The following is a 25,022-nucleotide window of genomic DNA, read 5'->3' on the forward strand; positions in this document are numbered from 1 at the left end:
GAAATTATATTAATTTATTATATTTATTTATAAAGTTATATAAAAGAACATTGCTGTTGCTGAAGAAATTATATTTATTTATAATACTTATTTATAAAGTTGTATTTATAAATAATAAAGCAATGTTGATTCTGTTCTTAATTAATTGTCTTTTTTTCTTGCAAAAAAAGAACCAAAAAGAACCGATAAGAGTATCGATAAAGTACCGAACCGTTAAGCAGTATCGATAAGAGTAGTAGTATCGATAAAATCCTAACGATACCCATCCCTATTCATCAGTGAGAGAGGATCTGTACCTGGACTTGGTAAATGTCATGACTGAGAATGTCTGTTCACATATGCAGGTGGATCCAAAGAGAACCAACATCTTCTGAGCATGTCTCCTCATGTTTGGAAAGTTCTCCTCCTTGAGAGCAGAGTAGAACTCTAGCAGTGATGCTGACTTAAAGTGCTCTTTCAGTAGTGAATCAGACTGCAGGTCAATGAGTTCAAGCTGAACAACTATCAACACTGCAGGTAAAGGGAGAGGAAACCAGCTGCATTTCATCCTCAACCTTTTTGAAATCTTGAAAACGCCTTGAAAATTCATCATGCAGTGCTCCCAACATGGATGAGTACCTGTGCCGGTGATCAGCTGATGGTTTGACTTCTTTCAGGGTTTTCATGTGTTTGAGATTGTTGCTGCCTAGTTGCCTTGAAATTAATTGCAACTTTGTCATGAAGGCTTTCACATGGCTATGCATTTCATGAGCAAAAATGCCCTTGTCCTGCAGTTGTGTGTTCAGTAGGGATGGGTACCGTTCACATTTGAACCGATACCGGTACCTGTGAATCGATACCGGTACCCAACGGTACCTTTTTTCTGTACTTTAGTCTCAAAAAATGTAATCTATCTACAGTACCTCAGTTGTGAAAAAATAAATCCAAACTTCAAATAACCACACTTTCGACCGTTTTCGGCTTGCCCCGACTGCTTTGTTGTTGAATCAAGTCAAATCCTAGGTAAGCATATATTGTGCGTGTGAACGTTGACATGGAAGAAAGAAAAAAAAAATAATAATAATAATAATAATTTATCATCATGTAATCTTTCGCGGGCCGGTCAAAATCATCCCGCGGGCCGTACAATGCCCAGGTCTGGTTTATACTGTCAATTGATATAAAATATAGATTTAGCTCTACAAACAACCTCACACAGTGAAAACTTGTAATGAAAGGATGGCCTCATAGAGTGGGATTAGACGGGCCCCAATGGCCCTGAATGTAGGGGTGGACGGTATAAACGGTATACGGTATAAACGGTATGAATTTGCTCTATGGTATTTTGACTATACCTTGTAACCGGTAGAGCAGCTCTAAAATAGCAATGACGTCATGTAACCACAGCGCGACTATTTCACTCGCATTTGCCCCTAAAAATAGATAGAATTAGTCATAGATAATAGATATGTGCAAACTGGAAAAAGTTATTTAGGAGGCTTCGCGCAGTGGGCGTGTCAACACGCAATTGTCATTTCATAATAAACACATATCACCGCGTCGCACAGCAAGTTTCAATTTCAGTTCCTGGCATTTTTAACCAGTGGAGAAAGGTAAGAGATTTCCCTATCGTTTTTCTTATATGAATTATTCTACGTTAATAAAACATACCTGGTGATCAACTAGTTTGCTGTGAACATTATGATATGTGTGTAGTGTAGAGCTGCCGCGGTATTGATATTTTCCTTACCGCACAAATTTGCGAAATATTTCCTACCGCCGCGGTTATTACCGCACAGTGCGCACAAAAAAAAGTTTGAATGCATTTTTTTTTTAGTAGTCTACTCTTATAGCCTGCCTCTAGTCTAATGGCGCTTTTCCACTGCATAGTACCTACTCGACTCGACCCGCTTTAGGTACCTGGTACTTCGTTCCTTTTCCACTGCAGCCAGGTACTACTCCGTTTGTCTCCGTGTGGGGATGCAGGCGGGGCCGCTTGTGTACACTGAAAGCTCTGTGGGCATAGCCATGTCCGAGGGCTTGCAGCAAGCCAGAGTTTAACACAGTTTCAATCAATCAATCAATAACAACATTAACCAGACTCTCGTTGTGTCTATTCTGCTAAAGCTAACGTTACCTCTCATTGTGTCTATTCTACCAAGCAACCCGGGTTTAACGTTACCTCTCGTGTATATCTGCTGACGGTAGTATTAGGCTAATAACAACAACCAACTTAACACATCAGCGATCTTGTTGCGACACTAAACTCTCCGCTCGGTGGTAAATTGGGTTGATGTCGGTTTTGTTTCATCAATAAATGAGGCAGAATACACAGTGAATCCATCCTTTTTTGTTTATTGCAGTTGGTGCTGTCGCAAACAAATCCTGAATGAAATACATCCTTAGCGAGGCAGTAAAGATGGCGGCTTTCTGTTTTTGTTCAGAGACTCCAACGTGTGACGTGTCTCTCTTCTGACCAATCGGTGGTCTGCAATGTTTCACATGACTTTTCTGGTACCACTTCTACCCAATAGGGTCGCTTGGAACCAAGTAGGGTATATCTGCAGAGCCGCAAGCCCAACGTCTGGGCGTTACTTTATTATTTTTATAAAAAACAGCAGTGATGCGGTATTCAGCCCAACTCTGCAGTGGGCGTGATGCAACAGCGATACCGCGGTAATGCGGTTATCGCGGCAGCTCTAGTGTAGTGTTCTGATAACGACGGCTGGGCAGCGGGAGCTGGATGCTGGATTTTGCGAGAAGCATGCAGCTGCAGAGCCGGAGAGCTGGACAGCTGTGCCTGCACAGTGCAATACTCCAATTCAGCCATTGGCAATTCAGCCGTTGGGTGGGGGGCGCTGTTGAGCGGGCCTGTGACCGGACCTGAAAGCGCCCCTGCTCTGCGGCTCTGCAGTTGCATACTATTGGGATTCGTTGGGAGCAGCACAGAGTCTCGACTCGGGACTTATTTTATTTGGAATATAATGACTGTATACGCAAAAGTAGCCTAGTTTTAAGTTAAAATATTATAAATCTACATGCCTTGAGGATGTCATTCTTTATATAGCCTGCCTATCAGGCAAAAAAAATATTGTAACTGAAACCCCGATACCGTGATATATACCGTTACCGTCTATGCTTCAAATTATACCGTGATATAAATTTTAGACCATACCGTCCACCCCTACCTGAATGTGTTAAGAGTATCTTTGGTAACATGTGTTTTACCCTGCTATGATATTGTAAAATAAAAAATAAAAAAAGAAGGCAGCTGTTAACTCTTTGACGACCAAACCCGAGTAAAGTCGGGTTATCTCGCCAACCGTTGAGCACCAGAAACCAGAGTAGGTTTTGATCCTTCGATATTGTCCTTTGATCCGCGATCTATACGGTCAGCCGGAGCCCTCTAGGTGTCTCCGATTGATCTGCCTACGTTGGAATTGCAATGACGATCGAATCTCACCAGGTGGCAGTATCGCCTACCCTTTGAACTGGGGATATCACTTGTCTTGTGATCCACTCCGGCTGTTTCCGCCTAGGAGTGGATCACAACATAGCAATAGGTGGAAGATTTAGTGCCTCAGAGAGCTATTATTTCCCGTATGGTAGCCATGCCCAATATACACGAGTAATTGCTATCGCCATGGGATTGACTGAGATTTATTCATTTTGGAGTACTTTCTGACTGAGGTAAGGTATATCTTAGTTAACACTTTGGTTGCCTTGGGTTAAATTAATGATATACCATAGGTTGCCGGCTCTATTTGTCTATGGAGAAGTACCCCTTCTTTGCATGGCTATAACTTTTTAAATTCTATTGCTACATTGTCATTATTAGGGCCCATTCAAAGTCCTATATGTATTGTTCATTGTGTAGCAACGTTAAACTTTTTCATTCACATATTCATAGTAAAGTATGGTCTAATCATGTATAAGTATGTTTTCATCTCTTTCTGCAGCTTTCTCCAGAACGTGATCTATAGCCCCAAATGCATTATATTGATGATGCAATACAGTTTTATGGCAATCAGCGCGATATAAAAAATTCCAACTAGACGTACTTCTAGAAGTTACTACACGTCATCTGATGTTGACCGGATGGGCTAGGGGGCGTTTATAATTCCGTGGGCAGCGTTATACCAATCATCTAATGTGGGTCAAATGTTGATAATAGCAGTTAGTATCGAAGAGGGTAACGTTACACGCTGAAACTCACCCCAGTCTCCGCGCGCCGTTGGGCGATCATCGTCGAGTTGAAATCTTATCATTATGGGATGTAAATTTACCCGGTCCATCTCCAGCTTGTATAATGGTATATACGTCCAAATCATGTTGTTTATCGAGTTATTGGCAATCGATCACTGTGTAGTGTGACGAGCCAGAGTCGCGGGACCTATAGCGAGCGCCGGAAGTACTACGTCGTCTAGGACAACCTCTATTCAACATCCTGTTTGGCGATTGCGCCGATCGGCCACCAGATGGCGCTCCTGAACCGCCAGAGAGCTCAGTGGGTCCTGCTGGTGGATCTCAGGCCAGCGGAGGGACATTATGAATCCGATCGCAGATTTTTGAAATATTGATATAAGGACGCTGTACAGCGTCCCCCGGCAACTTTAGCATGGCCAGCAAAGACGTGAAAAGACGTGTCCCGGCACTCAAAGTGTTAACCTGCTGGTCTTTTTTTTTTTTTACATAAAACATGCTTCTGTACCGATCAGTGTCGTAGTTTACCGGACGTAAAACTTGTTTTTGGTAACGATCACAGTTGAGTTAAACGACCCCCCCCCCCCCCCCTTGATGATTTTGTGAAGACACGTACATGGTATATATACCTTTGATTTGGGACTATTTGGGGCTTCAGGCGATCAACCAGAATGATTTGGGCTTATTGCATATAATGTGTCATATCTCGCGATCTCTGGGAAAATACTGGATTATTTTGGAAATGGGGCGATGTTTAGCGTGTAACAAACTACAGTGTCTAGAAATGAGGTGATTAGTCAGTAATGGACTATGAACAATGCCTGTAAAATGAGCCATACTATTGTCTCCATAGCTATAATACAGAACACACGATGAGTCTGCAATAGGGATGTTCGAATTTGGCTTTTTTACCGATACCGATATTGTCCAATTCTTAATTACCGATATCAACCGACCCCCCCCCCCCCCCCCCCCCCCCCAAAACGGAATAATTTCAGCCGGTAATTACCATTACATATATCTTGTTGTGGAATTAACACAACAGTATGCATACTTTTGACAATAAATTAAATCAGAATTTGTTCTTACTTGCTTGCCTGGGTAAATAAAGGTTAAATAAATGTAAACAAATAAAAATAAAAAAAATTTAAAACCTATACCGTCCGATGATTTCCGATATCACATTTTAATGCCAATATCGGCTGATAATATCGGGCATTCCTAGTCTGCAAACATCGTTAAATTGGTCATTAACGCTGGCGCCAAACAGTGCAGCTGGTGGCCGTCAAAGAGTTAAAAAGGTTAAACCATTTACTAGCGTCCATGTTAAACCAGGTCAAAAACAGTCTAAAAAACAACATCAAAATCAACATCAACTCACTTTCCCAATAATACATATCCCCTTTGAACATCATAACCAATATGATATCATAATAAGCCCACGTGGTTATGCCGGTAAAGCTTAACGTTAAAAGCAAGCATCTGCATAGAGTAAATAGTTGAGTTTATGGAGGTCAGGGCTGAGGGCCGGTGTTGGGCACGAAGTCTGCCTGCAGCTCAGTTGCCTCAGAGACGGTGCTTAATATAGACCGGACCCCTCTCTGGGTTACCGTCAAACTCTGGCTCAGGCTCTGCCACTAAACGCCTGGGCATGCAGGTGTCACATCGCTAGGCCACAAGGACAGCACCCGGAAGGCGCGACATTCCCCATTCCCACACACCCCCTTTGCCATTCCAAGGAAACATCAAAGACTGCTGCTGCTGCCATCCCGGCACGGAGCACCGGGAATACAGCCATGAGATAAATCTGTCATGTCTTCACAGAGAGAGAGAATCTGAGAAGTGGCAGAGAGAGAGAGAGAGAGAGAGAGAGAGAGAGAGAGAGAGAGAGAGAGAGGAGAGAGAGAGAGAGAGAGAGAGAGAGAGAGAGAGAGAGAGAGAGAGAGAGAGAGAGAGAGAGAGAGAGAGAGAGAGACAGAGAGGTGGAGAGGGAGAAAAATGGCAGGAGAGAAATGGAGCTAGAGAGAGAAAGAGAGACAAAGGAGAAAGAGAGGGGGGAGAGACAGAGAGGAGAGAGAGAAAGAGAGACAGAGGAGAAAGACAGAGGAGAAAGAGAGGGGAGAGACAGACAGAGGAGAAAGAGAGGGGAGAGAGAGAAAGAGGGAAGAGGAAGGAGGTGTAGGTATATAAATATGTGGGGCAGGTTTCTCGTTGCTCTGTGTCACTCTTTCCATCTGTGTGACACTGATCTGTATCCTAGTAGTGAACACTGATCTGTATCCTAGTAGTGAACACTGATCTGTATCCTAGTAGTGAACACTGATCTGTATCCTAGTAGTGAACACTGATCTGTATCCTAGTAGTGAACACTGCTCTGTATCCTAGTAGTGAACACTGATCTGTATCCTAGTAGTGAACACTGATCTGTATCCTAGTAGTGAACACTGCTCTGTATCCTAGTAGTGAACACTGATCTGTATCCTAGTAGTGAACACTGATCTGTATCCTAGTAGTCAACACTGATCTGTATCCTAGTAGTCAACACTGATCTGTATCCTAGTAGTGAACACTGCTCTGTATCCTAGTAGTGAACACTGATCTGTATCCTAGTAGTCAACACTGATCTGTATCCTAGTAGTCAACACTGATCTGTATCCTAGTAGTGAACACTGATCTGTATCCTAGTAGTGAACACTGATCTGTATCCTAGTAGTGAACACTGATCTGTATCCTAGTAGTGAACACTGATCTGTATCCTAGTAGTGAACACTGATCTGTATCCTAGTAGTCAACACTGCTCTGTATCCTAGTAGTGAACACTGATCTGTATCCTAGTAGTCAACACTGCTCTGTATCCTAGTAGTCAACACTGATCTGTATCCTAGTAGTGAACACTGATCTGTATCCTAGTAGTGAACACTGATCTGTATCTTAGTAGTGAACACTGCTCTGTATCCTAGTAGTCAACACTGCTCTGTATCCTAGTAGTCAACACTGCTCTGTATCCTAGTAGTGAACACTGATCTGTATCCTAGTAGTCAACACTGCTCTGTATCCTAGTTGTTACAAAGGGTCAGATTAAACTGAATATATATATTTATTGCTTGAGATCCCTTGTATAATATTTGTATATCGTTTGATATCCCTTGTATATTCTTTGTATATATACACGGAATATCCCTTTACCTGGGTACAAACCAGACCATAATATTCGTTCTCCTATTGGACAGCGACCCCTAGGCGCCAACGACCAATGGCAAGTTCAAAGGCAACGCCAAGGCATGTCTCAACATGTCCAGGTTTGCGCAGTAATACGAGACAGAACTTAGGTTGGCACTAGATAATTCACCTTACGTATAAATACGGCGCAGGTGGATACAGCAGCACCTTAGCACTAAAACGTTGATGCCTTCACCACAAGACAACGTGCCGTGAAGTGGGCAACTTTGCCTCTAATAGAGCCTTGAGAACCGCGTGCAAATATATTGCTAAAGTGTCAGAGTTTAACGCAGTACCGTTGAGTTCGACTTATTCTAATGGGAAGTAATAGTCTATCATTTATAGTGTATCGTGCTGCTACAGTTCTTTCAGTGACCAGCATTACCACCGGTTCGTCGTGTATATAGCTAGTGCACTTATCCAGGCTGGGCGGCCTAAACTCGTGCCACCACCCGAGGAGTCCTAGACGAGAACCGTTGGATATGTACACCGGAGAACCTACCCCGGCGACTGCAGAACCTTTTCTGGTTGGATTATATTGCTTTGGTACCGTGACTGCTGAAGCAGAGAACCGTCTACCCCACTATCGTGTGGGATCTACCCCCAGTGAGGAGCATCCCTCGAGCCCGCCTCTAGGAGGAGGCTGGCTAGCTTTCATCCATGCTGTCGAGCATACTGGATTATAGCTGTTGCTTTGTCTACCGATCAAGGGAGTACTGCACTGGTTCCTGTATCTGGAACCTCGTTATTCCGCGTTGACCCAGACTTTGCACCCGAACATTCCTCTACCCTGCCGGCTTACACCCGGAGGGAACCCCCCAGTGTCTCCAGCTGGTACTAGTGTGCCTTATGTAATTGCTATGCTACAGGTGGCGTCAGTTTAGACCCATCTTACTATTCTCATTGACTTACGCTCTTGACCTACTTTACGTGTGTTCTTCGCCTTACAAGCGCGAGTATAATTCTCAATCTGTAACCTAACGTTGCTTGCTCTGATAATAATAAATACCCTCTAAATAGAACTTTATGTGTCATTGCCGTATTCTTGTGTGGGTGTTCACCATATATATTCATGTACTGTATGGCCAGTAATTAAAGTACATACCGTAATTCCTCTAATAGTAACCGGGTCTCAATTACAAGCCGGGTCTCTATTAATGGCCGGGTGCGCTCTCTAGCTAAGCAATTATAAGCCGGCCTCCTAATACAAGCCGGGTTACTAATATACTGAGCTGCATACTGAGCTAGTTACTTGATTTCACTTTGAAAACGTTGAAATGACCAGTGACCACCTGTAATTGCACTGTTTACTATTTCATACAGTACTTGGTTTCAATAAATGAACCCAGTACATTTTACTGGGTTCAAACTGACACAAAATGTTGATTTATTCATTATGATCCGTTTGAAAATTTGAAATATAGGCCTCCCTCTTATACAGGCCTCCTCCTAATACAAGCCTGGTACCCGCTACAGTTGAAACAAATACAAGCCGGGGTTACTATTAGAGGAATTACGGTAACTAAGTAGTGGTTTAATAATACCGTACTCTCAATACAGTCAGGGAATTGTACCCCTCAGTTACACTAGTAGTCAACACTGATCTGTATCTTAGTAGTGAACACTGATCTGTATCCTAGTAGTGAATACTGATCTGTATCCTAGTAGTGAACACTGATCTGTATCCTAGTAGTCAACACTGCTCTGTATCCTAGTAGTCAACACTGATCTGTATCTTAGTAGTGAACACTGATCTGTATCCTAGTAGTGAACACTGATCTGTATCCTAGTAGTGAACACTGATCTGTATCCTAGTAGTGAACACTGATCTGTATCCTAGTAGTCACTGATCTGTATCCTAGTAGTGAACACTGATCTGTATCCTAATAGTCAACACTGATCTGTATCTTAGTAGTGAACACTGATCTGTATCCTAGTAGTCAACACTGATCTGTATCCTAGTAGTCAACACTGATCTGTATCCTAGTAGTCAACACTGCTCTGTATCCTAGTAGTCAACACTGATCTGTATCCTAGTAGTCAACACTGCTCTGTATCCTAGTAGTCGTCACTGCTCTGTATCGTAGTCACTGCTCTGTATCCTAGTAGTCACTGCTCTGTATCCTAGTAGTCACTGCTCTGTATCCTAGTAGTCACTGCTCTGTATCCTAGTAGTCACTGCTCTGTATCTGTATCCTAGTAGTCACTGCTCTGTATCCTAGTAGTCAACACTGATCTGTATCCTAGTAGTCTAGACTGATCTGGTGCTGCTAACCCTGATCTGTACTGGTAACTGTAATGTCTCCTGGTAGTCCAGTGAGTCCACCATCACAGACACTGCTTAGCTTTGACTTCTCCTATGTGCTATTACAGCCCGGTGTTAGGTGAGTTTATATTAGGCTAAAGGGGGTCTTTATCTGCATCAGAGCAAGCTAGGTGGTTTCTTGCCAGGAGGGGTTGTAGCTTCAGCCTCTATTACGGTGAGGTCTTTGAGAGCTCCCCATGGTATTTGCTTGGACTCGCTGGCAAAAACCTTTTTAATTAAATAAATCATGAAAGACAAATTAACACAGTATCTGATTTTTTCCTCTATTTAGTAGAACAAGAAAGAATAGTTGAATCAGTCTTCTTATAAGTTTTGTATTATGGTGATTGGTGATGTTTATAGGCATGCTGCGGCATCAACTCTTAAACCTCTGGATTCTGCATATTACTCAGCTCTTAGGTTTATTACTGGTGACAGATATGATACTCACTAGGGGTGGAACGGTTCACAAAATCGACGGTTCGGTTCGTATCACGGTTTTAGGTTTTCGGTTCGGACGGTATACGTTTTTTTTTTTTTTAATGTAACACTCCAAAAATACCATACATCAACATAAGATATATAGCCTAAAAATAATCCAACTTTTCAGTTATTCTCAAAAACATGCAAAAGTCATGCAAAAACTGAAAGAATGAGGCCATTTGACATCAGGCACATTATTTTGACAGTGACTGTTAGAGCTAGGAGAGATGTTGGTACAGCAAGAGGGGAGGCATTGCTGATTTAAACATGCTTCTCATTTATTTGGTAAAAAAAAAGGTTTACCTTTAATAATGTTTGGCACACAAAGACCGAACTGACTGAAAAATATAGGCAACATTTGTCAAAGTATTAACTCGTCAATAACTTCCCTGTTGGCTAAAGTTAGTTAGCTCGTAGCTAACGTAACGTTATATAACCGAACAATACACACATGCCCCGAATGCGTACCGTTCGGTACGACCTCCACGGTTCGGGGCATGTGTGTATTGTTCGGTACACGGTACGAATGCGTACCGTTCCACCCCTAATACTCACCATTGTGTCCTGTATGATAGGGTGGGTTGGCCTTCTCTTACAGAAAGACGCAACAAACACTGGTATTTATTTATTTGTAAAGCCCTAATTGGTAAACAACCTGTTTATATCTCTTCACTGTTAGATTGGAATATTGGAACCTATTCAACTCGATCGAATGACTGGATGCCGGGTCTTAGGGTTCCTCAAGTGTGTTCTGATCTAGGGAAGTCAGCATTTTCCTTTGATGCCTCTAACTCTCTCCCTTCAAACGTATGATTTCAGACCATTGTGTGACTACCTGTAACTGTTTTAGCTGATCTTTTTAAATAATTTTAAAGTTTTTTATTTTTACTCTGGTGTTTAATTTTCTGTGAATATTGCTTGTATTATGTACCATTTACATGTTGTACAATCGTCGTTTCTGTAAATGAGGGAAACCTCAGAAGCTTACGATTTTAAATAAAGGTTGAAATTAAATGAAAAATAGTACTGCGTGAGACGGAACACAAGAGGCCAGAACTGCAAATGTGTGTCACAAATGTGGGGACTGGAGAAATTGGGGCAAAGTAGATTTAAAAATATATATATAAAGTAAAAAAGAAAGAGGATGTGTGAGAGAGAGAGAGAAAGAAGGAGAAAAAAAGAGAAAGAGAAAGAGAGAGAACAGGGTCTGCTAGGAAGGTTTGAGGAGAGAGGACAGACAGAAGACAGCACCAGAGGCCTGGCCAGCAGCAAGGAGACAGAACGAGGACAGCCCCCCCCCCCCCCCCCCCCGGCGGGACCGAGGAGAGACACAACCAGAGCAGGTCTCATGGGCATTGAACCGGAGGAGGAGCGTGAGAGATAACATACCAGGAACAAGCCGCTTGCGTCTGGAATAGATTTTAAACACATACTGCTATTCATGAGATGTGGTCAGTGTCTCTGAGAGTGTGTATTTGCACACACTGCTGTAGCTGTGAAAGTGCGTGTGTGTGGTGTGTGTGTGTGTGTGTGTGTGTGTGTGTGTGTGTGTGTGTGTGTGTGTGTGACGTGTGTGTGTGTGTGTGTGCACTGGACACAGCTGTATGGCTATGTAGGTTTTGGGGGCGGTAATTCAATATTATCGCTAATCACATTGGGATCATTGCAATAAAATTATGATATTACGATATCGGTGTGCAAGATTCTGCCATCTGAATTAATGACAACAACCCCATATTAATCCAATTGTCGATATCTGGAGTTGAGTTTTGGTCTGATGTCACACTGCACATCATCACGTGGCTCAATGGGATGAACAGCAACTGGCTCCTTTATCTTGTGATTTTGCATATGTGTGCATGCATGGCTATATGTATGTACGTTATGCAAGTATGGCTGCATGAATGTATCCATACATGTGTATGTGTATTCATGTCTGTATGTTCACACATGTGTATGCGAGTGCACAGGCGTGTGTGATGATGACATACCATCATGTGCGTGTGAGGCCCAGAGCTGAGCCATGTGCAGACTGCTTGGATTGGCTCCTCGGTAGGCGGGGTCCGAGGTCAGGGGGGAGGGGCCCGGGTAGCCGGACAGGAAGGGACTGGATCCTGCTTGGAAGGCGTCACCTAGGAAATGAGAGGAAGGCCATCAGTCACCCTGGTAACCACGAATACCAAAACAACTAACTGGAAACAACTCGCACAACAGAGCAGGTCGATAAATGCTGCCTCTTTTCCGTTGTGCACGTGCGTGCGTGCATGTGTGTGTGTGTGTGTGTGAGAGAGAGAGGGTAGGAACAGAATCAATAAGCGCTGATGTTTCTATGCTGAAGCAGTCCACTGTAATCACATTATTACTGAGCCACGGTGCACTCCATTTCAACAAGACAAACCACAGACAGACTAGAAGCAGAGAAGAGGACACTCAACCCAACCACAGACATCACCACAACACAGCCCGACTCTCAAAAAGGGGCCCATTATGCTTTTTGGCTTTTTCCGTTTTCCTTTTAGTGTGTTTTATATAGCTGGAGGTGCATGTAAAAACGTCTACAGAGTCACAAAGCCCAAAGTCCCGACAGACACAACACTGCCCTTGACCCAGGTGGTCCCTGGGTGCCAGTCTGCGGCTGCCCACTGCTCATAAGTAGTAGGATGGGTCAAATGCAGAGAACAATAATGTCCCCACTAGATGATACCAAAGTTTTGCCGTTGATACCGATACCAGCCTAAACATCCTGATCTACCTGTTCTAAAATGATATGATCGGCAAAAATCTAAAACATCAGGAAAAGTAATGGAATATATTAAATACAGAACATGGACAATTCTGCATACAATAATTTTTTATTAATTATATAACAAAACGTTTTTACACTGTTGAAACTAAAATAATCAAAAATAACATGATGATTCTGTTACAGCTGCTGAGCTATATAAAATGGTGCACTTATATATCGCTTTTATTCAAAGCGCTTTACAATTTTTGTTCCTCACATTCACCCATTCACTCACGACACACTCACTCACACATTCACACACCGATGGCGGAGGCAACCATGCAAGGTGCCAACCTGCACATCGGGAGCAATTAGGGGTTAAGTGTCTTGCTATAAGACACTTCCAATACGCTGCCCGGGAAGAGCGGGAATCGAACCGGGAACCTTACGACTACCAGACAGCTCTACCTCCTCAGCCACGGTCGCCCGAGCTAATCTCCATGTATTATGCGTTATCTCTCCACACTATGTTAGGCTTGTTTAATAATTTAAGATAAAAAAAAATATATGATATAATGTATATATAATTTATACATCTTCCTTTTGAATAAAGGGGAACTATCTTATAAATGGCCTTTTCCAGTGTTTAGCATTGTTTTCTAGCTATGTGGACTTATATTAATGGGGTCTATGTCTCTAATTCTCATTTTGGCGCATTCTTCGAATTCTCATCTCACAATATTGTCCCTCACTGAAGTGAGTCATCCGAAACTTAGCGTACCTTTGACGTCAAAAGTTTCTCATCTGCATAATGGCCGTCCCCTCTGTTTGTTGTCAAACAAAACGGGCAAGATACGTTGTGCTGTTCCTGACTGCCAAGCAGCGAATAAGTCCTTGCATTCATTCCCTGATGATGTCGTGATCCGTCATCAATGGGCCAAGTTTGTGAGCTATGGCGATCGCGACTTGTGGAGACTATTATTAGAGGACAAAACAATCGCACTTATGGATGATAACGTGCGTTTTCACCAGACTACATTGGACTCAGCACTTCTGGTCAATCATAAAAATACTATAGTCAAACCGGCCAAGGAGGTAACATTATTTGTCGCCGTCGTCGCAGAGTTGAGAGCTCCCCAGACTACAGCTGGGCAATCGCCTACAATGGCAAACTATTAATTATGAAGAGGAAGAGGACAAATGATGGTGATGATCCATCCATAACATAAGGTGATTCCATAAGCAATGGGCCAAGTTCGTTTTGGGATTTTTGCAAAGACGAAGGATAATGCTGCCGTGATTTCCTGGTTGTTTCTAAAGAAGGGAGCTAGCCTATACCAAGTCTTCGGGACAGAAAGAAAGCATCGAATCAGTAAGTACATACAGTACGTCGTAATTAGTTAATTAACAGTAGGACCTCGTTCATTAATTCGTTTGTGTATTACGGTACTCTTCCGTGTGTGTGTGTGTGTGTGTGCGCCAAGAAAATCTAACAAGCACTGTGTGTGTTAGATGGAGTGAGAGAGCAAGCTAGCTTAGCTAACGTTATCTTAGCTCTGTGCTTCGTTGTATATAGACCTACTTGTGTGTATTGCGAATGAATGATTATGTTCCTTGTGTGTGTTTGGGGGGGGGGGGGGGGGGGGGTTATATTAGCTCTGTTTATTGCGCCAAGAAAATCTAACGTTAGTACAAGCACCATATGTGTGTGTGTGAGTTAGACGGAGTGAGAGAGCAACCTTATTCTTTCTTCCTGTCATTTTTCTCTATACCCAAAATCGTATGGCATGGGTACCTGCTTCGGTGTCATTCCTTTGTGGATTGTATTGTATTCGAAAACGTATGCTTGAGCCAAATTTTTTTGTGTATTAGGTAAACTTTTGACGTCTGTCACTCGAATCGCATTCCGAGTATGGGCGGAGCCCAGCCTCAAAACAGCTTGAAATCTTGAAGTGGAAAAATTCTTTTAGATCACTTTGCTTTTAGAATTTCTTTGAAAAAACCTTACAGATGTGTTCCATAGACTCACAGGAATCGTAAATAGTAAGATAGCTCCCCTTTAAAGCTAATTACACACGCACACACACACGAGAGGGAGAATGGCTTATAGGAGACTCAACGATTTTAGAATAGAATTTCAGCTAATTATATTCAGTTTTAGCACCAGCTTGGTTGATATTGACAGCTAACGTTCGTTTAGGTCATCAAACTGCCGACTTGATATAATATTTACTATAATAGATTCTTTTTGCTCCTAACAATTTTTCCCCGCACACATCTATTTTGGTCACAAACGCTCACACTGTCGAATCTTGGCTTTAGGCAGAATCACGAAGGGACAAGGTGGAAAATGCTTTGGTGTGTTCAGCTGACACTGTTGACACGCCCACTATGCAGTATGCACACACTGCTCTGGTCTCAACTCATAGAAAATACAATCAGGCTATTATTCTAAAAGTATCAATACTAATAAAATGGAGTATTGGACCATTTAACGGCTGTGGGTATTGCAATACTTTTCTAGTATCTGTGCATCATGCAACCCTAGTCCCCACAGGGATTAATAAAGTGGACCATAACTTCATTTGAATGAAACTCTACCCTAGCATCGCTCTCGCTCCCTGAAAGACTGGGGAAACTAGTCTGTCCTGCAGTTAAAAAGGGGTGGAGACTTCTCCCAGCAAAAAGTAGCCCAACAACTAGGCTACTATTAGAGAAACTGTCAGGGCTGATAGATTAGGCTTGTTGCCACGGTAGACGTGATACCGGTGTTACTCGTGTTCAGGCATCCACGAGTATGCTTTTTTCTTCATAGTGTAGCGACCCTGGGATTGGAGCGATTGGTCGTGTCAACCTGGGGCTGGCGGCGACGCTATTGCTCGCACGGGCCGGAGGTTGGCAGAGGGGAGGGGGCAAGGGCTGACCTGGGAAGTTCAGGTGCAGTCTACTAATTACAGGCAGAGGCGATTCAGTCTTGTGTACGGAAAAGTTATAATAAACCAAAGTGAGTATTACGTTACCATTGACTGAAGGCGTGCTCGTTGTCTTTGTCAATGTAACATATTGGAGACAGTAGCCAAAAGATATTTAATTTATATTTACCATGGTTTTGTAACGAAAAGGTAACATAAAATAACGACAAACAAAACACAGAACTGTACAAACAGGATCAGCATCTCACACAGGGAAGAACAGGACAGTTATACACAAGGGGATGACGAGACAAGACACACATGGGTTGATTACAAATGGATACACCTTGGAGGAAAACGATAAGGACTACAAGACCAGAACAGGGAACTACAACTAGACATAAAACATCACACACACTGGGAACACCTGATCAGGGTACAGACAAACCCCCACACGTAACAGTGAGAAACAACAACAGCCTCTGTGAGTCATTCATTAACGAGGACGTTACAATAGAAATAAAACTAATTTAGTTCATTTTCGCATATCAGTGGCCACATCCAAATAAAACGTTACACAATGATAGTGGAAGATTTGGAAATATTTTGGATTAAACCCTGCAGCAGTGAAAGCTGGACCTGGACTATAGTTCAGATCAGCAAAGAAATATATGTTTTCACAGTATGTGATCAATGCATTACACGGATCATCTGTCCATCAATAAACAGATAGAAGATTTACGGAAGATATTACTGTCCGTTGGTTTATTTTTAAATTAGAACATAACACTGTCAACACCGTCTGTCCAACAAATGAATACTAATCATTGAAAATGATTTAAAAACAGACGTAGACGGTCAGACACAAATGATCAATGTAGCCGCATAACGTTAAAGATCAAAGTGCTCTACAGATATTGAGCGTAATTTTGTAAGATGTCCGGTGTCACGGTAATACCGGTGTTGTCATGAGTTTATTAGTCATGGGAAATTTCACATCACCGCGGCGACCCTAGAGCAAAAGGTGATTTGCCAAAGGCAGTCTTGTGTGGCAGTGAGTGACAATGACAAATCACTAGTACTGAAGGCTCTCAGACTCAAAACTGAGTTTCCAGCCTTTAATATTGGTACAAAAAGGGGTACAAAATGTAAGAGCATTATGCACTAGAGGACTGCATTCTCCCAACATACAGATATGGGCAAAATTAGGACGGTACGGCATTCATAATGTACATTTTTGCTTAATCACCCAGCCCTAATCGCTAGAGTGGAGGTCTGGCTATGAGAAATAAATCTGTATTGTACATTCATTGTATATTATTTTTACAATATCCGTCTCTGTACCATACACCATGTCTGTATTGTAGTATATCTGTACACCATGTCTGTATTGTAGATCTGTCTGTACACCATGTCTGTATTGTAGTATATCTGTCTGTACTGTATACTATATGTCTGTACTGTGTACACACTATATCTGTATTGTAGTATCCGTCTGTACACTATATCTGTATTGTAGTATATCTGTCTGTACACTATATCTGTATTGTAGTATACGTCTGTACTGTCTGTAGTGTACACTATCTATTGTAGTATATCTGTCTGTACTGTATACTAGTATATCTGTATTGTAGTATATCTGTCTGTAAACTATATCTAGAGCCATATGAAATCAGTTAAATTTTTTTCCAAATTCCATTTCATTTTTCCCCAAATTCTGTGTTTTCCGTTTTAATATTTCAGAATTCTGTATTTTGCTTTGTACGCTCATTTTACCATCAGAAATAGTGTCTAATAAGTGGGAATGAATAAATGTCCACAATTTAATAAGATATAACAGTCCATTTAATAGGGCTGTCTTAAATACTTCGAAGCTTCGAAGCTTAGTTCGATGGGCATGGGATTCGAATATGAAAATAAAATTCGATAAAAAAAAAAGATTATATATATATATTTTTGCTAAATCAACTCTGCCTCTCTTTGTTAATTACAACAAGCAATGCCGTTTGTTATTTAAGATGAGGTCGGACTCGGCACTGACAGATTTGTGTTCATTGTGCTGCTTTTATAAAGCCTCAAATGACTGCTTACAATATTTCATGAAAGCAAAGTGTTTTGTTTGTCTAAGATTTAAAAAGGTTTAAACTTTACAGCACTGACAAAGTTGAACAAAGTGCTGTACAAGTCCCACAACATAAAAGAAAGAAAAAGTTATAAAAAAAAAAAAAAAAAAAAAAGTTTAAATTTTTATTTTTTTATAGTTGCTTCCATCTTTATTGCTCAATTCCGCGATTCCGTCCGCGATTCCGTGATCGCGGATTCCATATGGCTCTAATTATATCTGTATTGTAGTATATCTGTCTGTACTGTATACTAGTATATCTGTATTGTAGTATATCTGTCTGTACTGTATACTAGTATATCTGTATTGTAGTATATCTGTCTGTACACTATATCTGTATTGTAGTATATCTGTCTGTACACTATATCTGTATTGTAGTATATCTGTCGGTACACTATATCTGTATTGTAGTATATCTGTCTGTACTGTATACTAGTTAGGGGTGTAACGGTACACATTAGATGTAAACGTTAGATGCAGCTACTACAGCTGAATCAATGATGAGGAGGAAGCGTCAAAGCCGTATAGAATAGCCCTGTGTGCGTACTTAGGCACGACTCGAAACTACCCGTTATAATAAATTAATTCATGTTTAACGTGTCCCCGTGTCCAGTCCTTTGACTAGCCCCACCCGTTCATTGTAAACAATGATGCATGTAATTGTATTAACGTTATTGTGTGTTGTAGGCAGCTATGCTATACATTGTATTTAGTTTGTTAGCTATTTAGCTAATATTGAATAGCATCAACGACGCTAGATCTTTAATCTTTATTTAGCAGTCCAGTTTCTCCGAGCAGTAGCGAGTAACTACTTGGGTCTAAAAATAGCTAGCCTACACTACAAAAAAAGGTTCCATACTGTTGCAATCGCTCGGTGCACAGCCCGTACTGTACCGGCGGACCACATTGAGGCGGTACAGTACGTATCCACATACCGCTACACCCCTAATACTAGTATATCTGTATTGTAGTATATCTGTCTGTACACTATATCTGTATTGTAGTATATGTCTGTACACTATATCTGTATTGTAGTATATCTGTCTGTAGTACACTATATCTGTATTGTAGTATATGTCTGTACACTATATCTGTATTGTAGTATATCTGTCTGTACACTATATCTGTATTGTAGTATATCTGTCTGTACTGTATACTAGTATATCTGTATTGTAGTATATCTGTCTGTACACTATATCTGTATTGTAGTATATCTGTCTGTACTGTATACTAGTATATCTGTATTGTAGTATATCTGTCTGTACACGATATCTATTGTAGTATATCTGTCTATACTGTATTGTAGTATATCTGTCTATACTGTATTGTAGTATATCTGTCTATATCTGTATTGTAGTCTGTACTGTATTAATTTGTAGTATATCTGTCTATATCTGTATTGTAGACTAGTATATCTGTCTATATCTGTATTGTAGTATATCTGTCTATATCTGTATTGTAGTATATCTGTCTATATCTGTATTGTAGTATATCTGTCTATATCTGTATTGTAGTATCTCTGTCTATATTGTAGTATATCTGTCTGTACTATGTCAGGTCTTTGTGCCAAAGCACTAACAAAGCCAGGTCAATAACTAAGCCACAATATCACTGCAAAGGAAAGGACACTTTAAAGCTCTAAAGCCTTTCTAACCATACAAACAAACATGATTTTCTTTAACATTTGTATTATTATTATTAGATTTGGAGCAGACCTGTGTTAGCAAGAATGTTACCAAGTCAACAGAACCCGTTTAGAACAAAATCAGAATCACTTTATTGGTCAATCTATGGAGGACACACCAGCATGTGACTTCTGCACAAGAACACAGTTCAGTGACAACAGGACAACACACAGGGGACCCGACAGGACATGCGAGGACGTCTCACAGAACAGCACACCAACGGACATTAGACTATACAACAATGTAATATTCACTTATTTTGAAATAAAGGATAGGGCTGAACATTTTTTTTTATTAAAAAATAAATATAGAATAGTTTCATTTGCTTCTCATCAAATCCCAAGATTGGGCTTTTAATCTATGCTTTTTTTGTTCAGTGGATGTGTGAAGACTTTAGCTAAACATTTATTTTGTGTGCCTCTGTCCTTCAGACGTCTCCACTTTGCCTTGCGCCCGAGTTTCTGCCGAACCACTACGGGAACTCAGTTTCACCAAATGGGATCTTCTCCTGACAATCAAATCGCAACCTTGCGACACCCAGACATAACAACACAGGGGGAGAAAACAACAGACTCACTCACAGTCACTGCTTTTCCTCCAGACTGTCGTCTTCTCTGCTATGTGAACCTTGGACGGCCCTCCCTAACCAGACAAATACTGCAGGCGTAGCACCCAGTACCCTGGTCAAACTAACCATGTGTGTAGGGGAAAGGGTGCCGTCTGTCTGTCTGTCTGTGAGTGTGTGAGAGAAAGAGCCTGTATTGGTCATGTGGGAACACCAGATACCAGAGTTCACCTTGTATCTAAATCAGTACATTAAAGCTGCAGTCCATCAGTGCACACACACTAGGGGTGTAACTGTACACACAAAAAAGACACGGTACGGTACATACCTCGGTTTTGAAGTCATGGTTTGGTACGGGTTTTCGGTACATTGGGGGGAAGTTTGGCTTTCCATGTTCCACTCAGGGGTGATGTAGTGTGCAGTAACTAATTGTACTTGTAGGGCTGTCAATGAATATTCTATATTGAAATTAATAATAGACTTGTAAAAAAATAAATAATAATAATTATTATATTAGATTGTGAAAAAAAACAGACCCCGGTGGGCGGTCGTTAGTGGTTAACATACCGTTGTATTCGTTCGGTACACAGCCGTTCGGTACGGTACGGTACACACTGAAACCGTTCGGTACGGATACGTATACCTAGGGCTGGCCGATATGACGATATTATATAAATATCGGGTACAGTTCATTAACGATACACTTTTTAAACGTATCGTGATGTTTTGCCCAAGAGGATTGTGTCGAGTCAATCTGGTCCACACGTTGAAACTTTTGAACAGCGCCGCCCCACACACACTACTGCATCAAAGTTACTACTTATGATAACAAAGGCATTCGTTTTGTGGCATTAACGTTATATAGTTACACGTTCAATAACATCAGCGTATTTACATAGCAACGTCCGAGGTCGACCTAGATATAGCAAGCATTAGTCGTTCATATCTCAGCCCGTGCTGACTCAGTTGTGCCCATTCTGCGGTCTGTTAATAAAGTTTTCAATCAGACCGATGTAAGGAAAGGCTTTTATTATAACATCCGTTGCAGTAAAATCATTATGCCTCCAGTCGTTTAAGTCATCCTGCGGAGCTAAAAGCTAAACGTCGGCCGCGGGGAGCTACCGCTACCATTGTTGTTGTCATTGAGCTCTCCAATGGCGGAAGTAAAAAATTAATACGTGCTTGCCGATTGGTGCTAAGAACAGCAGGGCGGGTGCAAGCGGTGTGACGTAATTGGCAGACTCGACTGTCAATCAAAATTATTCTGTTTGCCGTCTGAATGAATGAAAACGTTATTAACAGATTGCAGCATGGGTACAATACAGTACAGCTCAATACAACAACAGTGGACTGGAGGATGCAGACCAGAGAAAGACTTTCGTCTTGTTTACATCAGGGTCCCCCATTTTCAATTCATCATATTTCATATCTAAATCATATAATATCTCATTGCTAAATATATGCAATATATAATCTAATAATCCAATAATATAAATCTAATATATAATATAAAAATGCTAAATGCATGGGTATTTTATTTTGTCTTTAATGTTAGCTTGCAAACTATACTGTCTTGGTAAGCCTCATAATGAATTGTTTGGGGAAAAAAAGAAAAACATTGTGATGCGTATCGTGTATCGCCGAAAGGTCAGAAAATATCGTGATATCATATTTAGGCCATATCGCCCAGCCCTACGTATACCTTTACACCCCTAACACACACACACTTTAAATCAATAGCAAATGCAGTTCTTAAATTAATCACAAACAGAACAGAAGTACACACACACTAATGCACTGCACCTTTATGCTCTGCCCTGAAAACACTGTAGATAGAGTACCTTCCACACCCTAACCCTATTAGATGCAGATTTATGAAAGTCATTCTGTGTGTGTGTGTGTGTGTGTGTGTGTGTGTGTGTGTGTGTGTACAGAGTGTGTGTGTGTGTGTGTACGTGCATATCCTAAGTGCCTGCACTCAGTGGACTCACTGCATAACTGTGTGATAACTGGCATGTGCAAACAGTTGTGTGTTCACAGTGAATGCCCTTTGAGTCAGACACACACAGGATACACACTTGCGCAAACACACCCATGCACACACAGCACGCAGATATATGTAGATACACACACACACAGGCAGATGTGATTAACCCAGAGTTAGGCCATGGTTACACCATTGAATACAGAAACGTTTTTGTTGCTGAATGATTACGTTTGCTGTCCAAGTAAAAAAGAAACGCAGTTTTTTCCCTACTGGCAACGCTGAAATTGTGTTTCCGTTTTGGACACTCGCCGACAATGGTGCCATGTAATCTGCGTGAGCCGGATACGAAGCCGTTGTTGCTCAACGTCCATGCGCAGTAGAGACCCACATGGTTATTTCCAGTGTTTACATCAGAGCTGTCCCAAATAGCTGCAGCTACCATGTGTTGTCAAGTTATTGTTATAAGGAGCCCAGTCCAAGCTACAACAGTCTGCATTCCCTTAACAATTGTTTGTATTGAGCCGTATTGTATTGTACCCATTCTGTAATCTGTTAAATAAAGTTTACATCCATTCATTCTGCTAGCATTAACGATTGCATGAGCAGCTGGCTAACGTGAGCTACCTACCGTAGCTACCTAGCTACCAAACCCTGTTAGCTCAGAGCTCCTCTTTCAACATAAGCATTAAACAAAATGGCCCAGTCATCAATTCACCTTTGTTTAATACATGAGGCGTTGTCTCTAATGTTATCTAGCTACTGATAGCTCCTTATTAGGGCTGTCTTAAATACTTCGAAGCTTCGTTCGATGGCACAAGCTTCGAACATAAAAAAAAATCGAAGTTTAAAAAAATATATATATATATATAATTTTTTTTTCAAAAAAGTTTTTTTCTCAATTTTATTTTTTATTTTTATTTTTACTTCGGTGTGTGTGTGTGTGTGCGTGTGTGTGCGTGTGCGTGCATGGGGCCATTGGGTGTGGCCGGGGGACAAATACACTGGAGGAAAGTAACCCAGCTCAGCACTGCCCAAATTATATCATCACTATTGCCTGTTTGAAGGATATCATCCTGAAACACATATACACCACCTACAGGCCTATTCTCAGTCCTTGCCCCACAATGGTGGAATGAACTACCCACCCCAGTTAGGACAGCCGAATCCTGTCCAATCTTTCGCCGTCGACTAAAGACGCACTTCATCAACCATTATCTGAAATAAAATTTAAAAAATAAAATTTAAAAAATCTAACCCTAACTAACCTTACTGTCATGCGCTTGTCCTAATAAACTAACCTACACTGTAACACGCAACACTTTGATGAATATTGTTACTCAGCTGATAGAGTTGTATCCTTCCTGATGACCTGTCGTACAGAACTTGTAAGTCGCTTTGGATAAAAGCGTCAGCTAAATGACTAAATGTAAATGTGAATGTAAATGCCTTGTAGAATTCCACACATAAGAAAGAAAGATACTGGGATGAATAAACAAAATAGGAAATAAAATGTAGAAATGCATGCAATACATAAATAAATATGAATCTCCATATATGAAATAGAACATTTAGATAAGGTGCTACTGAGATGTTTTGGTGAGTTCTTTGTTTTTTTGTGGAAGTAGCCCTTCTTAAAAATGCATGAACATTCACTGATAATTGGTCTGTAGTGGAGTCTACAAGGTCTACATTGCCGGACCATGTAGAATCCGGACCTTGTAGACTGACATAATTCTGTAGATATAGTTTAGTCTACACAGGCCATATTTCAAATAATCAAAATCTTACTTCATTCATCTTAAACATTCTTGATTTGGGGGATTGGTAGTTCCCATGAAATCTGAAGTTGTTCAAACGACAACAGCGATCCACCTTGAATTAAATCACACAGCCGTGTTGGCGAAAGGGCTACTTAATTCATTAATCCAATCCACTTTATTTATAGAGCACATTTAAAAACAACAAAGTTTACCAAAGTGCTGTACAAGTCCCACAACATAGATAAAAAAAATTAATTGATTTAATTTATTTTATTTGAAGCTTCGAATTCAAATCGAAGCTCGGCCCAGAAGCTTCGAAGGCCAAAAAAAATTCGAAGGTCAGCCCTACTCCTTATATCATCAGTTTTGTGCTGGCTGGCTAACGTGAGCTAACGTTAGCTACCTACTAACGTTGAGACTAAAACTCCGCTCTTGGTGGTCAATTGTGTTGATGTCAGTTTTGTTTCATCAACAAATGAGGCAGAACACAGTGAATGTATCCGTTTTGTTTATTGCACTTTTATTGCACTTTCTTTGCTGAAAAATAAATGCTACGTTGGCTAAATGGCTCACGCGAGGCATTTAACACTTTGAATGCCACGAGGTGGCGCCAGAGGTAGCACTTCAATGCCACCATCGGCGCCAATGTTACGCTTAATATCGCCTAATCTATGTTTTAAATTATGGCTATGTGTCTAATCTGCCCGTCGCTTATCAAAGAATCCTTTTCCAGTCAGTGCTGTCAAGGCAGATTGGTTTTTTATCGCTTGATTTCCGTTTGAGAGCATTTTGAAAAGCACCCGTTTTGAGGTAAAAACTGTTCATTCTAGACCATTCTATGATAATCGTCTTTTACTGGAATATTCCAGAACGTTGATATTTGTCGGCCTATTTATGAATCGTTTTCAAATAAACGCTAGATAATCAATATTATACGTGCACGCAAGCACATTCGAGCCGCGCACGGATAATCGCCGTGTTCATTTCCTCTTGGACTTTTACAGTGAAACCGAAAGAGCCCATTTCACAAAACAGCCTATATCTTCATCAAAATTAGTCTGATTATCCTAACACTGA

General features: G+C 41.1%; 1 protein-coding gene across 1 annotated transcript in view; it reads right to left on the reverse strand.

Annotated features, from left to right (window-relative positions):
- The window catches only part of tnrc18 (trinucleotide repeat containing 18), a 151,773-nt gene that overhangs the window by 94,803 nt on the left and 31,948 nt on the right, over positions 1–25,022 (reverse strand). Inside the window, exon 3 of the mRNA XM_084329104.1 lies at positions 12,181–12,321. Coding sequence (XP_084185230.1) covers positions 12,181–12,321 — 141 coding nt within the window. The remainder of the gene's footprint in view (positions 1–12,180; positions 12,322–25,022) is intronic.

The sequence above is a fragment of the Notolepis coatsorum genome (genome assembly GCF_963971535.1).
Source record: "Notolepis coatsorum genome assembly, chromosome: 14".
NCBI classification, from domain to species: domain Eukaryota; kingdom Metazoa; phylum Chordata; class Actinopteri; order Aulopiformes; family Paralepididae; genus Notolepis; species Notolepis coatsorum.